At 39.5% G+C, this 15,434-nt stretch overlaps 2 protein-coding genes across 5 annotated transcripts in view; both read right to left on the reverse strand.

Moving 5' to 3' along the window:
• Positions 1-5,267, reverse strand: part of VCPKMT (valosin containing protein lysine methyltransferase) — a 14,505-nt gene extending 9,238 nt beyond the window's left edge. The window contains exons 1-5 of one of the 3 annotated variants that reach the window (XM_017506732.1): positions 4,775-5,267; positions 4,557-4,667; positions 4,342-4,414; positions 2,822-2,941; positions 868-972 (exon numbers count right to left, since the gene is read on the reverse strand). In XM_017506732.1, the coding sequence (XP_017362221.1) occupies positions 868-972; positions 2,822-2,941; positions 4,342-4,414; positions 4,557-4,667; positions 4,775-5,040 (675 nt within the window). In that variant the 5' untranslated portion in view covers positions 5,041-5,267. Of the gene's footprint in view, positions 1-867; positions 1,021-2,821; positions 2,942-4,341; positions 4,415-4,556; positions 4,668-4,774 lie in introns of those variants that run through there. The other 2 variants (XM_037730782.1, XM_017506733.1) reach the window with 2 other exon arrangements.
• Positions 5,268-5,645: 378 nt separating this feature from the next.
• Positions 5,646-15,434, reverse strand: part of SOS2 (SOS Ras/Rho guanine nucleotide exchange factor 2) — a 118,946-nt gene continuing 109,157 nt past the window's right edge. For both annotated transcript variants that reach the window (XM_017506729.2, XM_017506730.2), the window contains 2 exons: positions 9,132-9,241; positions 5,646-7,368 (listed from right to left, as the gene is read on the reverse strand). In XM_017506729.2, coding sequence (XP_017362218.1) covers positions 6,859-7,368; positions 9,132-9,241 — 620 coding nt within the window. In that variant the 3' untranslated portion in view covers positions 5,646-6,858. The remainder of the gene's footprint in view (positions 7,369-9,131; positions 9,242-15,434) is intronic.

Below are 15,434 nucleotides of genomic sequence, written 5' to 3' on the forward strand. Positions count from 1 at the left end.
AAAAAAAAAAAAAAAATTTTAAATAAGGAAAAGTTCACAAAGTTAAGAGTTGGCATTTTAAAATCTCACAGAGATAAAAGAAACTTATAAATAGCCAATCACTTGTCTGAGGTAACACCCAATAATAGAGCTATATAATTTACGCCTATGGAAAGGCTGAGAAAGAGAAGCCTGGGTACGTATGGTGGCTGATGCCTATAATCCCAGAACTTTGGGAGGCTGAAGTGGGCGGATCACTTGAGCGGAGGAGTTCCACACCAGTCTAGGCAACATGGTGAAATCCGTCTCTACTTAAAAAATATAAAAAAGGCCGGGTGCTGTGGCTCACACCTTTAATCCCAGCATTTTGGGAGGCCAAGGTGGGCAGATCACCTGAGGTTGGGAATTCGAGACCAGCCTGACCAACATGGAGAAACCCTGTCTCTACTAAAAATACAAAAATTAGCTGGGTGTGGTGGCATATGCCTGTAATCCCAGCTACTCAGGAGGATGATGCAGGAGAATTGCTTGAACCCAGGAGTCGGAGGTTGCGATGAGCCAAGATCGCACCATTGCACTGCAGCCTGGGCAGCAAGAGCGAAACTCCATCTCACACACACAAAAAAACAAAAAAACAAAACAAAACAAAAAAACAAAAAATACAAAATAAAATTTAAAAAGGGAGAGAAGCCTGGCTTATTTTAAAGCAAAAAATTCAAAGCAAGATAGATTAAATGATCTTGACACTGAAGCTGGTGCCCGAGTCCAGTGAATCGTTATAGCTGTTTCTCCACATCAAAGTCAATGTCTGTACCACACATATGCCCTGAAATAGTGTACAGCTGATGAAACCTCCTTGGAGAATAAAGAACTAAGAATGTTATTTACCGATTTTTTCTTTCTGATGTATATAATATGAATATCTTCACTTCGATACTCTTCATCATGTTTTTCCAAAGGAATTTTTTCAAAGTCAAAGTCTAGCTGAAGGAGCTATAAATTTAAAAGAGGTATATTTCAAATTCAACAATATGAACTGACCTGTGGGTGACAGAATTCAGAATGGTGGTTACATTTTTTTTTTTTTTTTTGAGGCAGAGTTTTGCTGTCACCCAGGCTGGAGTGCAGTGGTGTGATCTTGGCTCACTGCCACCTCCGCCTCTCTGGGTTCAAGCAATTCTCCTGCCTCAGCCTCCAGAGTAGCTGGGATTAAGGGTGCAGGGCACCACGCCCAGCTAATTTTTGTATTTTAAGTAGAGAGGGGGTTTCGGCATATTGGCCAGGCTGGTCTCAAACTCCTGACCTCATGATCCGCCTGTCTTGACCTCCCAAAGTGCTAGGATTACAGGCATGAGCCACTGCGTCTGGCTGGTGGTTACCTTTTGAATACTGATTGGGGAAGGGCAATGTGCACACCTTCCAAGATTCTGAAAATGTCCTCTATCTCTATGTTGGGAAGTAGTTACTTGGGTGTACACACATGAAAAATTAAGCTCAGCACTTGATTTGATAAATATGTATTTTACATGTGCTTTACCCCAATAAAAATTGTTTAACAATACAAAATTTGGCCTTGGAAATCCAAGAAAAAAAAAAAAAACAGTACAAAGTTTTCATTATGCATCATTTCAAAAGTTCATGAACATTTTTCATATTTAAGAAAAACATGAAAATAAAAATTTTAGATGTTACCTGAGGCAGTCATATACCTGTTTTCTCATTAAACTAAAGTAGTCCCTTCAGCAGACAAAACTGCAGACTTATATTGATGTACACTCAAAAGGAGTCACTCACAATGTTAGAGATTTGTGCTCATAAAAAGGGTTTGGGGCTTGGCATGGTGGCTCACACCTGTAATCCCAGCACTTTGGGAGGCCGAGGCGGGAGAATCATGAGGTCAGGAGTTCGAGACCAGCCTGATCAACCTGGTGAAACCGTCTCTACTAAAAGTACAAAAATTAGCCAGCTATGGTGACGTGTGCCTATAATCCCAGCTACTCAGGAGGGTGAGGCAGGAGAATCGCTTGAACCCAGGAGGCAGGGGTTGCAGTGAGCTGAGATCGCGCCACTGCACTCCAGCCTGGGTGACAGAGTGAGAAAAAAAAAAAAAAAAAAAAAAAAAAAAAAAAGGGTTTGGGTTATTGCTAGGGAAAGTTATTGTACTATATTTGCAACTTCCTGTAAGTCTTTTCTATTTCAGAATAACAACAACAACAAAAGACCTTAAAAATAGACAGGTATTTAGTTTGGAGGTTTCATAAATATGCAGAGAAAAACACAGAAGTAAAAATGTATCACTTGGCAACATGGGAAAACCCCATCTATACAAAAACATACAAAAAGTTAGCTAGGTGTGGTAGTACATGCCTGAAGTCCCAGTTACTTGGGGGTGCTGAGGCAGGAGGATCGCTTGAGCCCAGGAGGCTGAGGATGCAGTGAGCCCTGACTGTGCCACTGCACCCCAGCATGGGCCACAGGGCAAAACCCTGTCTCAAAACAAAAAAAACATCTTATCACCTGCACATTTCTATCATGTATTCTCCAAAGGTAATACATTAATATGTTCCCCAAAGCCAACATCATGTTTAGTAAACACTGAGAAATGTTCTTAAAAAGAAGTGGTACCAGTATTGTTTAACATTCTTCTGTAGCTAAAGATCAACTAATCAGAAATGAAATAAAAGGGGAGCTTGGTAGAATCAGGGGCTATGAAGATCCCTTCCTCAGCTTCATACAAACAGAATGTTTTCCCCACCCAAAATTACCATAATATACTTGAAGAGTCACATACAGCCTCCCTGAAGGGAAATCACTACAAGATAATAGAGCACTTGATACTTACCTCAAAATATTTTTTCTCAATTTCTGGATTTTTTCCCATTGTTCGTTGTTCATAACAACATATAATACAGGTCTCAAATCCACTGATATCTTTTAGAGTTTTCAGCAATGGCTCCAAAGACTATTTAAAAAAGAATATATTTTTTGTTTATGATTTTAAAATATTTCTACTTTAAAAGTGGGTTGAGGAGGTGGAGGTGTATTTATAGCTCCTCTACAATTTATCCATATTTGAATCAATCCAACAAAGCACATGTAATTAAAGCTCTAAGCTAGGTGCAGCGGCTCACACCTGTAATGGTAACACTTTGGAAGGCAGAGGTGGAAAGATCACTTGAAACCAGGAGTTCAAAACCAGCCAGGAGAATATAGCAAGAACCGCCTCCCCACCTTACAAAAAATTTAAAAATTAGCCAGCATGCTAGTACACACCTGTAGTCCTAGCTATTGAGGGGGCTGAATGGGAAGATCATTTGATTCTCAGGAGCTCGAGGTTACAGTGAGCTATGATCACTCCGCTGCACTACAGTATGTGTGACAGAACAAGACCTCTATCTTACAACAAAAACAAACAAAAAACCCTCTGTAACTAATGACTGGGTAAGCTCCTCTTAACTATTGTACTGATTTCAGTTTCCAGAAAAAGGATTCAAGTGACTGCATTTTGGAGTTCCCATGGGAAAACAAATGGCATCAACTTCAACTTTACTCTTAAAAGTTTAATTTTATTTCATCTAATTTGGGATTTAAATAATGAATAATTTACCCTACAAAAGTTAAATCTGATCCTAACTTGGTTCAATACTAATTATTTTTAAATAAGTGATGCCCACAACACTATACAAACTGATATATATATATATTTTGAGACAGTTTCGCTCTTGTTGCCCAGGCAGGAGTGCAATGGTGCCATCTCGGCTCACTGCAACCTCTACCTCCTGGGTTCAAGAGATTCACCTGCCTCAGCCTCCCGGATAAGACGAGATTACCGCATGCACCACCACGCCTGGCTAATTTTATATTTTTAGTAGAGACAAGGTTTCTCCACGTTGGTCAGGCTGGTCTCGAACGCCAGACCTCAGGTGATCCACACACCTTGGCCTCCCCAGTGCTGGGATTACAAGCGTGAGCCACCTCGCCTGGCCCAAACTGATATGTAAAGAACAATGAGTTCTTTACAACTTAGTTATCAATGTCATGATTAACATGTTCCGTGGGAGAGAAAAAAGAAAAAGATGATTTTGGCTTTTCATAACATCCAATTGGCAAAATCCTATAAAATTTTTACAGAAGCCACTAGTAAAAGGCATATAACACTTTTCTCAACATGCTTAACTAGGCCTATATGTTAATGATGATAGTATATACATATAGCCCCTGGTGACTTTTCTCTTTACTGCATCAACTATAAGGCAAATCCCGGATTCACAGATGTTAAAATGTGAAAAAATGTGTGCTTTAGAATCCAGGAAAATATGGCTCATCTTCTAAATGAAGACACTTCACTCACTGAATACTTACCTCTTCATAGTATATGCAGTCCGCCATCAGTATGTAGTCGGGTGGAGAAGGAAAGTCTTCTATTTCTTCCCCCCTTAAAAATGTCAAACAAATATTTCAACTGTTGTTTTAATAATTCAAAATACTCGTTTTTATAAAGAACAGGAGAGTCCCCTTCCATCCCTTTAGCAAACTACAAATCGGTATCTTAAAAGAAGCTGAAAGGCCATACAAACCATTTCAGTACCTTGGCTTGAACAGAACCAGTGACAAGATGCTTGTTCATATTAATATTCATCTTCAGCAAGTCTTGCAATTCCTCAAGATCGGTGACTACAACATCAGCCCTATAAAATAACGTCGACTGAGGTGTAGGCACAAGGTGGGAAACCTGTAATCCGGATTTTCCCAGCAAGAAGGCGCCCCCATACCCAGCCCGCCCGCCAGCTCTTACCCGAGGGTAGCGGCCATGAGCCCCACGGCCCCGGTGCCCGAACCCAGCTCCAGCACCGACCGCCGGCTCAGCGCGTGGGCCCCGTCGCCAGAAAACTCGGGAGTTTCCAGGTATTTAGAAAGGACAATGGCAGCGTCCCAAACAACGCAACCCACGCCGCCGGAGCCATACTGCTGTAGTCGTAGCACCGTACCATCCCGCTTCTCCAAAACTCGCACAAAGCTCCGCAGAGGGTCCTCCAGCGAGGACTCGGGAGTAGCCGCCATCGCTGCCCGGCAACGGGGGCGGTGCGCGCAGCAACGTCACATCAACGCGCACCGCCCCGCCACACGTCCCCGCCTTGTGAGGGGCCAGCCCCTCCCCGCGGCGGAGTCGGCGTCACTGCGCGCGCAAGTTAACAAAGCCCGGAAGGCAGCGTTACTTGGGCGGGGCCAAGCGTGGGGCTCCGGCTTCTCCCAAGCACTTGGCAGTCTCCCTCTACCCTAAATCACACGTTTAGCTTAACGAAGAGGCTGTTTACATCGATTTTCCACACAAAACTACTATTATAATCTGCTCTTTAAAAGACAAAGCCAACCTCAGAGTTTACCTAGTTCGAAACTTGATTCACACAGTAGTTACAGGGCCTAAATGCAAGTAGCTTCCAAGATCCTAACAAAGAGAGCTATAAGACTGTAATCTTACCATCTTCCAAGTTCCTAGCATACTCCTAGTTTTTTTAATGAATTCATAAAAGTGGTTGCTAGAAGCCTGCCGCTCACATTTAACAGTCAAGAAAAAAATTATCCCTCTAAAATTGTGTCTGTGTGTGTCTACAGTACTCAATAATCTCCCCCTTTGTTCTTTATAATGAAAACATATTTTAAAAGTCTTTTAAAAATTAAGACTAGGGTGATTTATTAATCTTGTTAAGAACTCTGATACAAAGCACAGTAAAAGGCCACAGACCAGTAAATAAACAACGTGGCTTTTGGCTACTTTACAACTGCTGCTACAGCACTATCAGCAAAACACTCTTTATCACTTTGAACAAAGGCATCCAAATGGCAAATAAAAGTTTTACTCACTTATCTGATTAAAACAATTAATAAAGCTTTAAGTATTTGCTGGTTTAAATATTACCAATCTAAAAAATATATTTAAAAAAATTTTCAGTTAACACAAGATTTATAGAGAAAGTTACTAGGTCTTGAAGGCAAGGCAACTGGTTCCTATGCCATATAATTTTTTTTGAATTTAAGAATTAGTAAAGTAGCAGATTGTATTATAGGCCTTAAGTCACTTAAATTTATATAGGTTATTAGCAGTATCTTTAAATATACAATATAAACAAAACTGTACATACATGGCATATTATAACTGTTTTCCATAACAATAGGCAATTCATTAGCTAAAGACACCATAGTCTGCAAAAACAAAAGGCACATCTGAATGAGATACATGCCCTTTTCTCCTCCATCACTGGGTTATGTAGTCTTTGTTTACATTTTAACAAAGTAATAAACACTTACAGTGCCATTCTATTATTTTCATCCTACTTTTCATTTTTGTCTTCAGCAGCAAATACCGGCATTTAAGACATGGCATTAAAGAGTTTAAGAACAGTTGGTGTTATTCACAATTCTCCTAGATGTAAAAACTAGAAGTAAAAACTAGAAGATGGTCAAAGAGGTTTAAAAATCAGTAACACCAAATACCCCTCCTATATTTGTGTTAATTCACTGCCTTAAAAAGGCATCTATTACTCAAATTTGAAAAATTTCACAAAAGCACTATCCCTTTTCAGTGCAATCACATCACTTTAAATCATATTTTTGCAGAGTTTACAGTGCAAATATAAATTCTTTATACTGGCCTTTTGGCAGCACTGAGGATCCAAGACAAGGCAATGCTACTGATCACCTGAGGATAATGGTGAAGGACTTTTGTATTTTTTTTCCAATTCTTAAAAGCTTATTTGATCAGTAGCATTTTTTAAGAGCATTATTTGTAAAAAGTACTAAAATACTATGTCTTTTTTTGAATAAATTAAAAAAAAACTTTACAAATACCATTCCAGTGTCAATGACTACATATGGCTAAGGTCATTGGGGAGTTTCTGCATTTTCTAGCAAAGGCAGTCCGTACAATGGAGGGTGCGAAAGCTCCCGTTTGTAAGTCTTTGGTGGCAGTTTTGGCAGATGAGGGCTTGAATTCTGCCTTGGTGGAACAGGGGGAGCTGGAGGATGAGCAAGATTATTTTGACTAGAACTGAGCACATAGCATCGACGTGGTACCCTTGGAGAGGGTGTGCTAGGAGGAGTGCTTGGTGAATTTGGACACATACTAATGTCTCTCAGCCAGTCTGAATCTCTGTGAAGATGCCCCAGTGGAGGTGGCTGAAGATTAACTGGACAGTTTATAAAGTGTTCTGGAGGCCGAACGGGAACCGGTGGGGGGGTATCAGGAAGAGGATCTCTTGGTGGTGGTGGAGGTGGACTATGTAGAGGCCCATCAAATGCACCAGTAGGAACAGGAACTCTGGGTTTTACCTTTGGAGGAGGAGGCTGTCTTGGTGGAATAGCAGGAGGATCATCATCAGATTTCATATTTCCCTTAAAAAAAAGTAATTAAATTATACCTCTATTCTGCTGGAAAACTTTTTAAAAAAGTTTTTAAGTCTGAAAATTTCTTACATGTGAAGTTAAATTCAGAGACTCAAACTAATCTGGGTTAAATATCAGATTGTGAGTACTCCTAGTTTAATTCAGGGCTGGGTTTAGTATTTTTATATATGAGATGTTTTAATTAAAGTCTTAAAAATATAACTCTTTGAGTTATCTTGCTTTGTGTATACATTTAGGAAATTTATATATTTTAATTATAATAGGTAAGTGACAATAATTTATTGCTTTATAGACATGAAAGGACATGATATCAAGAGGACTTTGATGTCTAGCTTCTGCTTACTGGACATCTACCTCTACTTTCTACAATGAGGCTTAGAGCAGTAGATCTCAAAGTGTGATCCAGGGACCACTGGTATCAGCATCAGTAGGGAACTTGTTAGGAAAGCAAAGTCTTGGACCAGGCATGGTGGCTCATGCCCGTAATCCCAGCACTTCAGGAGGCCAAGATGGGCAGATCACAAGGTCAAGAGATCGAGACCATCTGGCCAACATGGTGAAACCCTGTCTCTACTAAAAATACAAAAATTAGCTGGACATGGTGGCACATGCCTGTGGTCTAAGCTGCTCAGGAGGCTGAGACAGGAGACTCGCTTGAACCCAGGAGGTGGAGGTTATAGTGAGCCGAGATCACGCCACTGCATTCCAGCCTAGCGACAGAGCGAGACTCCATCTCAACAACAACAATAACAAAGAAAAGCAATTTATTGGGCCCTATCCTAGACCTACTGAATCAGAAACTCTGGATGTGGGGCTCTACAATTTGATTTAAACAAGCCTTTCAGGTAATTCTGATGTACCCTTAAAATTTTGAGAAGCATTGGTTGAAAGTTTGACGAATACCTGGAATACTACCAAAGTTTTTTTCACCTATACCAGAAAGAATATGTACTTCTGAGTATCTCTGAATCTGCCCAGCCTCTTTTTTATTTTTTTTATTTTTATTTTTCGTTTCTGAGACAGAGTCTTCCTGTTGCCCAGGCTGGAGTACAATGGTGTCATCTTGGCTCACTGCAACCTACCTCTGCCTCCTGGGTTCAAGTGATTCTCCTGCCTCAGCCTCCTGAGTAGCTGGGATTACAAGTGCCTGCCACCACACCTGGCTAATTTTTGTGTTTTTAGTAGAGACAGAGTTTCACTATGTTGGCCAGGCTGGTCTGGAACTCCTGACCTCAGGTGATCCATCTGCCTCAGCCTCCCAACCAGCCTTTCCCCCCCACCCCAAGACAGAGTTTCACTCTTGTTGCCCAGGATGGAGTGCAGTGGTGTGATCTTGGTTCACTGCAACGTCCATCTCCCAAGTTCAAGCAATTTTCCTGCCTCAGCCTCCCGAGTAGCTGGGATTACAGGTGACCACCACCACACCTGGCTAATTTTTGTAGTTTTAGTAGAGATAGAGTTTCACCATGTTGGCCAAGCTGGATTTGAACTCCTGATCTCAGGTGATCTACCCACCTCGTTCTTTCAAAGCACTGGGATTACAGGCGTGAGCCACTGCACTCAGCGCAGCCTCTTTTTTAGAAAAGGTTTTTATAAGTATTAGACAACTAAAAGTATTTTTCAAATACAACCCAAATGTTGAAAAACCATAAATGGTAGCCAAAGTATAACTGACAGACTCTTTACAACAATGGGCATTATTTTGAAGATGCACATCTTAGAATAAGTTGAAGTCAAGTCCTGTTGATTACCTTGGAATTTGAAGCATCATGATCAAACTTTTTTCGAGGAGGAAGTGGAGGAGGAATCAATGGCTCTTCACTTAGTTTATGTAAACTACCACATGAACTAAAGAAAGACTCTGTGGGAGAAAAAGACTAGTTTAACCACAATTCACAGTATAATTGTAAGATAAACCTTTATCACAGCTTGTGCTTGATACTTCTATTATGGCATTTGTCAGACTGTATCGACTATTGGTTTATCTGTCTTCCCCAATAAATTGTAAGCTTTCTGAGGGCAGTGTGTATTCATTTCTATATCTCTATCACCTACCACAGTGCCTGGGGCATGATGGTACTTAAGCTAAATGAAGGTATACTATTTAAGATTAAAGAGATTCTGCTCCCTGAAAAGCCTTTTACAAATTGAAACAAAACATGTCTGAATATACTGTAGTAACTTCCAAAGAAAGACCATCCTAATCAGAGACCATATATTTCTGAAGCAGCTACATTTCAGCACATCACCACACAGGTAATAAAACCGTGCATATAGGAGCCCATATCACATAACTCTTTCTCTTTGCAAGTCTCTCATTGAAAATGTACACATTATATAACCACATTAAAGGAATTTACAAAATGATAAATGACAGGACAAACCCCTAAACAGATCAACCAGACATATAATTATTATTTTCATTCTGATTTTTTCTACAGTTCAACTTCCCATTTGATCTCTCTATATTCACACAGTTGTTACAAAGGCAGTAACCGTGTCTTATTTGTCATTATACTGCATTTGGGAACACAGGAGGTAACTGGGGAAGAAGCTGATGAGTTTAACTTTAAACACTCTAACTGAACTGCTTAAGAGACATCCAAGTAGATATGTCAAACTATTCTATGTCAAAAATTGCTATCCTGATCATGTGGCTCTGCAGTTATCTCTGGGGGGTCCTGTTGGCTCAGGGAGAAATAGCTGATACAAAAGGTATGCCTATGAGGTTGGTAGGTGGTGTGAGGAGGTTAGGCAAAGGATCATACCTGCCAGCATTGTTTGTCTCGTCTTTGGGAGAACTCTCCTCAGTGGTGGTAAATCTGTCCCATTTGGTTTAGTTAGCCAATCCCACCCAGGGCACCCCAATTCAAGCCAAGGAGTAGGCATGGGACTCACCTTCTCACTTTCTTAACATGATCGGATTTTTATCTACCTTTCTTTCATGCAAGTAGCCATGTGCTTTAGGGAAAGTGAACCTGACCCCTTAGCTTCAGGGATGGGGCCTGATTAGTATAAATCAATCAGAGTAATCTCATTCCTTTAGCCAGAGTGATCAGTTTAACTGTTGGCATGTGACCTAATTCAGACCAGTGAAATTTAAAAGGAAATTTTCTGGGGGCTAACAGAAAGGAAGTTCCTTGCTCTTTTGGAAAAGCAGTCTGTCATACTGTCTGTACTTCTCTGTACATATCACTTCACTAAACAAAGCAGCACACAATCTTTACTGCTCTTGCCAGTTATGATCTTAAGGGAAAACAGCTTTAGATCAAACTGATAATCTGGACAAAACAATGAAGAGTCAAAAAGAAATAATTACATCACTGAGTCACTGAATCAACCAGTCTTAAAGAAGCCCTCTGCTAAGCTTCCAAGTATGTCTGTGAGAGTATTTTCTTACTGTTTAAGCCAGTCTTAGATGGTAACAGAGACACACACTCACAGAAGCAGATGATATGTGAATGACGGGAAAGCTATGAGAGTTTTGAATCTGGGTCTGACTCTACAGTCACCACTGAACCATATATTTCTCCCTAGTAGGCATTCAACAATCCTTGCTAAAGTCTGAATGCAATTTAATTTTTTATCAAAAGCATTTCCCTACAAGAGTACAGTTTTTATGAACTTTTTTAGTAGCTACAGTTATTCCAAACTGGTGAATATAGTATAATTTACTAAACCATTTCTGTAATGTTAGTTAGCTATCTAAGTTACTTCTAATTTTCTGCCATTCATTCATTCATTCATTCAACACTGGGCACCTGGCTAGTACTGTCAGGCACTGTCTGAAGCACTAGTGATGTAATAGTGAACAAAACAGGCAAAAATTCATGTCCTATGGAATTTATAATCTAGGTTAGGGAAAGATAAGTAAAAGTATAATGCCTATAAATTACGAGAAGGAATATTTGGTTGGAAAGGGGTATAGAAAGAGGTGGGAGGGGCGCAACATAAATAAAGTGATTAGGGAAGGCTTCACTAAGGTAACACAACCTGAAGGAGGTAAGGGAGCAGGATGTGAGGCCAAATGGCTGAAGAGTATTATAAGCAGCAGGAATGGCAAAAGCAAAGCACTGATGCAATAATGTGTCTATTATGTTAAGGAAGACTGAGTGAAGGGGGAGAATAAGCGATGAGGTCTGACAGATTAAACAAGACCAAACTGTGTAGGGCCTGTGGGTTCTTTGAAGGAACTGGCCTTCACTCTGAGTGAGATAGAAAGCCACCAGAAGGTTTGTTTTTGTGTTTTGTTTTGTTTTTTTGAGATGGATTTTCACTCTTGTTGCCCAAGCTGGAGCGCAATGGTGTGATCTCAGCTCACTGCAACCTCTGCCTCCTGGGTTCAAGCAATTCTCCGGGTTGAGCCTCCTGAGTAGCTGGGATTACAGGTGCCTTCCACCAGACCCAGGTAATTTTTGTATTTTTAGTAAAGACAGGGTTTCACCATGTTGGCCAGGCTGGTCTCAAACTCCTGACCTCAGGTAATCCACCCACCTCAGCCTCCCAAAGTGCTGGGATTACAGGCATGAGCCACTGCGCCCAGCTCACCAGTGGGCTTTAAGCACAGGTGAAACAAGATCTAACTCAGATTCTAAAAGGATCCTTCTAGCTGCTCTACTAAAAGCATACTGAAGTGGGGAAGATAAGAAGTTAGAATGCTACTGTAACAAACAAGGTAATAGTTAATGGTGGCTTGGAGCAGGGTGACAGCAGTCAAGATGGTGAGAAACTGTTATATTCTGGTTACATTTTGAGAGTAGTCAAGATTTGTTGATAGGTCACACTTGGAGTATGAGAAAGGGAGAGAAGTAAAAGATACTTCTAACATAGTATTTTTATCCTAAGTAACTGGATGCTTGTAATTAGAATTGAGATGAGGAGGCAGTGAGAGGAACAATTTTGGAGGGGATAAGAAGAAGCTCAGTTTCAGAGAGGTTAAGCTTGAAATTTCTATTAAATACCCAACTGGCTAGAGATATAAACATGGGAATTATCATCATGTAAATGCTATCAGACTGAATGAGACAACAAGTGAGTGAAAAAATGTCTAGAAACTGAGTCCTAGAGTCTTCCAATGTCAACAGTTTGGGAAGGTGAGGAGGGATGGGCAAGAGACCAAGGAATGACAAGTGACGTGGAAGAAAAGAGAGTGGGATGAATCTTCAACTGGAGATGTTAAATGGGTCATTAAATATATGAGTCTAGAAGCCAGAAGAGAAGTTCTGGCTAGAGATATAAATTTGGGAATTATCATGTAAATGATATCAGACTGAATGAGATAACCAAGTAGCGAGAGGAGGTCCAGAAACTGAGTCCTCGGGCCTTCCAATGTCAACAGTTTGTGAAGGTGAGGAGGAACCAGCAACAGAGACCAAGGAATGACAAGTGACGTGGAAGAAAAGAGAGTGGGATGAATCTTCATGCATGTGGCTTTTTCCAAACATTTATTGGGTATTTCGTATAAATAAAGGCAGAGGCTTTGTCTTTCTTTTTTGCCTCTGAATCTCTTGTGCTTAGCAGAGTAGCTGGTATAAACTAGTATTAAATTTTCTACTGAATCAGTAAGATCAAAAGGTGTGAGCATTTTCATGGTTTGATATGTTGTATTCAGATTGCTTTCCAAAAGGGTCATACTAATATACCAATTTACATGGGGACAAATAATGTACCTTTTACCATAGGCTTGCTCTTACTAAAAAAAAAAAAAAAAAATCACACACATTAATTCAAAAGACTAAAATGGCAACTCACTATATGTAAAAGTCCTCAGATTTCTTATGATGCTGAACTATCTATAATTATCTATGTTTCTTTAAAAGATACACTTCCTTTGATATGAACTACCCATATCCATTGCGGATGGTGTCTTGCTGTTTTTCTCATTTCATCTGAGTAGTTTTCATACTTGCTATATATATTTTCTTTTTTTCTTTGGGGATTTATTTTATAATGTTCAGAATTTTATGCAGTTATTCTCAATTTTCTATTAAATTTTAAAATGTAAAATATTCTTATATTGAAAATGTATTTTACTATCATTCAAAATAATGTCTAGAATTCCTACTTCTACAACGGCACAGTGTTATAGGTTGAATTGTGTTCCACCAAAAGACATGCTGAAGTCCTAACACCTAGTACTTGTAATGGTGACCTTATTAGGAATACAGTCTTTAGAGATGTAATGAAATTAGGATGAGGTCATTAAAATGGACCTAAATCCAATATGACATGAACAGTACCTTTTAAGAAAAAGAGAGGAAATAAAGAGACATACCTTGAGAAGACAGCCATATGACAATGGAAGCAATCATTGAAGTGATGCATCTACAGTACATCAAGGGATGCCAAGGATTGCCAGCAAATACTAGAAGCTAGGAGAAGCAAGGAAGGATTCTCTTCTCCAAGTTTCACAGTAAACATGGCCCTGCCAACACCCTGATTTTGGATTTCTGGCCTTCAGAACTATGATACAATAAATTTTTGCTCTTTTAAGATACTCAGTTTGTGATGCTTTGTTATGGCAGTACTAAGAAACTAATAGACAGTGTAATGACATTTCCACCACAGAACAAGAAAAAAAATAAGAAATATCAACAAATTTCAATATAGCCAGGAAATGTATGAAGCTGAAGCTTTAATTCATGTAGGTAGCTTTAATTCATAAGGTATATAGAGACAGACGGAGGAAGATGAAACCCACATGTCTGCAGAGAGTAATACTGATAAGCAGCAGCAAATCTGCCCCACAGAACCAAATAAGGATTCAGGAGCTAAAGGCATTTGGTACAATGGAAGGCATGGGCATGAAAATAAGAAGACTTGGTTAAGTCTGGCTAAGGGGCAGAGAGAACCCCATTCTACTTTCCCCTACTTAGTGAGGCCAGGCAACGACCTCATTCCCACCTCAGTAGGACACAGGCAGTTTTATTCTCTGCAGAATCTAAACCCCAGATACTAGTTGGGATACTAGTCTGTGCTGAAAACACAGATATCCATACTACATGGTGAGACTGCCCCAGGCAGAAGATTCAATGATCCTTCTTTAGAGAAACTAAACATGCCTAGGGAAAATGCCTATAGATTCTGACATTTGGAGATTTCCTAAGTAAAAAATTATCATCATTCCATCACTCTACACTAAAACCCACAAATCAACAAGTGCCCATGGATATAATTACAGCACTTCCCATCAGTATCCCCCTCATTCTAAAATATGAATAGAAATACTACCGGACAAGAAAGGAAAGCCTCCAGTATGAAAGACAAGAGACTACAACTAATAGAAGAAGGTCAGAAAAGAGATAACACCAGAAACAAAACAATTTTTTTTCTAAAGTACTATAATTATCCATCATCTCAAATATTCGTCATTTCTTTGTAGTGAGAAGATTTAAAATCTTCTCTTTTATCTGTCTTGAAATATACATTATTATTAACCATAGTTACTGAAACTTTGCATCCATTGACTAAAGTCTCCCCTTTCCAGATCCAACCCTGCCCAGCCACTGGATATGCTACTTGGCTGATTTGATCATTCCACAATGTATACATGTATCAAAACATCATATTGTACCCCCAAAACATATGCAATTATCTGTCAATTAAAAATAAACTTTAAAAATACCATAACTGTTATCCTAAGAGAGATAAGAGAAGACAGTGCATCCATGAAATTAGAATAGGATGGTATATATATTAAAAAAAGGGCATGATTAGAGGGAACTGAGAAGAATTCTTAGAAATTCAAAATTACGATAGATGAGGAAAATAAGTACAAGAGCTCAAGATAAAGTGAGGAAATCTTCCAGAAAATAGAATGAAAACACAGAGATGGACAAGAGGTGATAAAAGACAAGAAAATTGGAGGATCAATCTAGGATGCATGAGAATAAGAAAAAGAAGCTCTACAAAAGGAGTCAGAGAACATGCTGGGGAAAAATTATTACTGAAGCAATAGGAAACATTTTATGGAAATCAAACACTCAAATCTCTATATATAAAGGGCTCATTAAGTAGACTGCAAAATGACAAAAAAAAAAAAAAAAAAAAAAAAA

The sequence above is a fragment of the Cebus imitator genome, unplaced genomic scaffold (assembly GCF_001604975.1).
Source record: "Cebus imitator isolate Cc_AM_T3 unplaced genomic scaffold, Cebus_imitator-1.0 Scaffold358, whole genome shotgun sequence".
NCBI classification, from domain to species: domain Eukaryota; kingdom Metazoa; phylum Chordata; class Mammalia; order Primates; family Cebidae; genus Cebus; species Cebus imitator.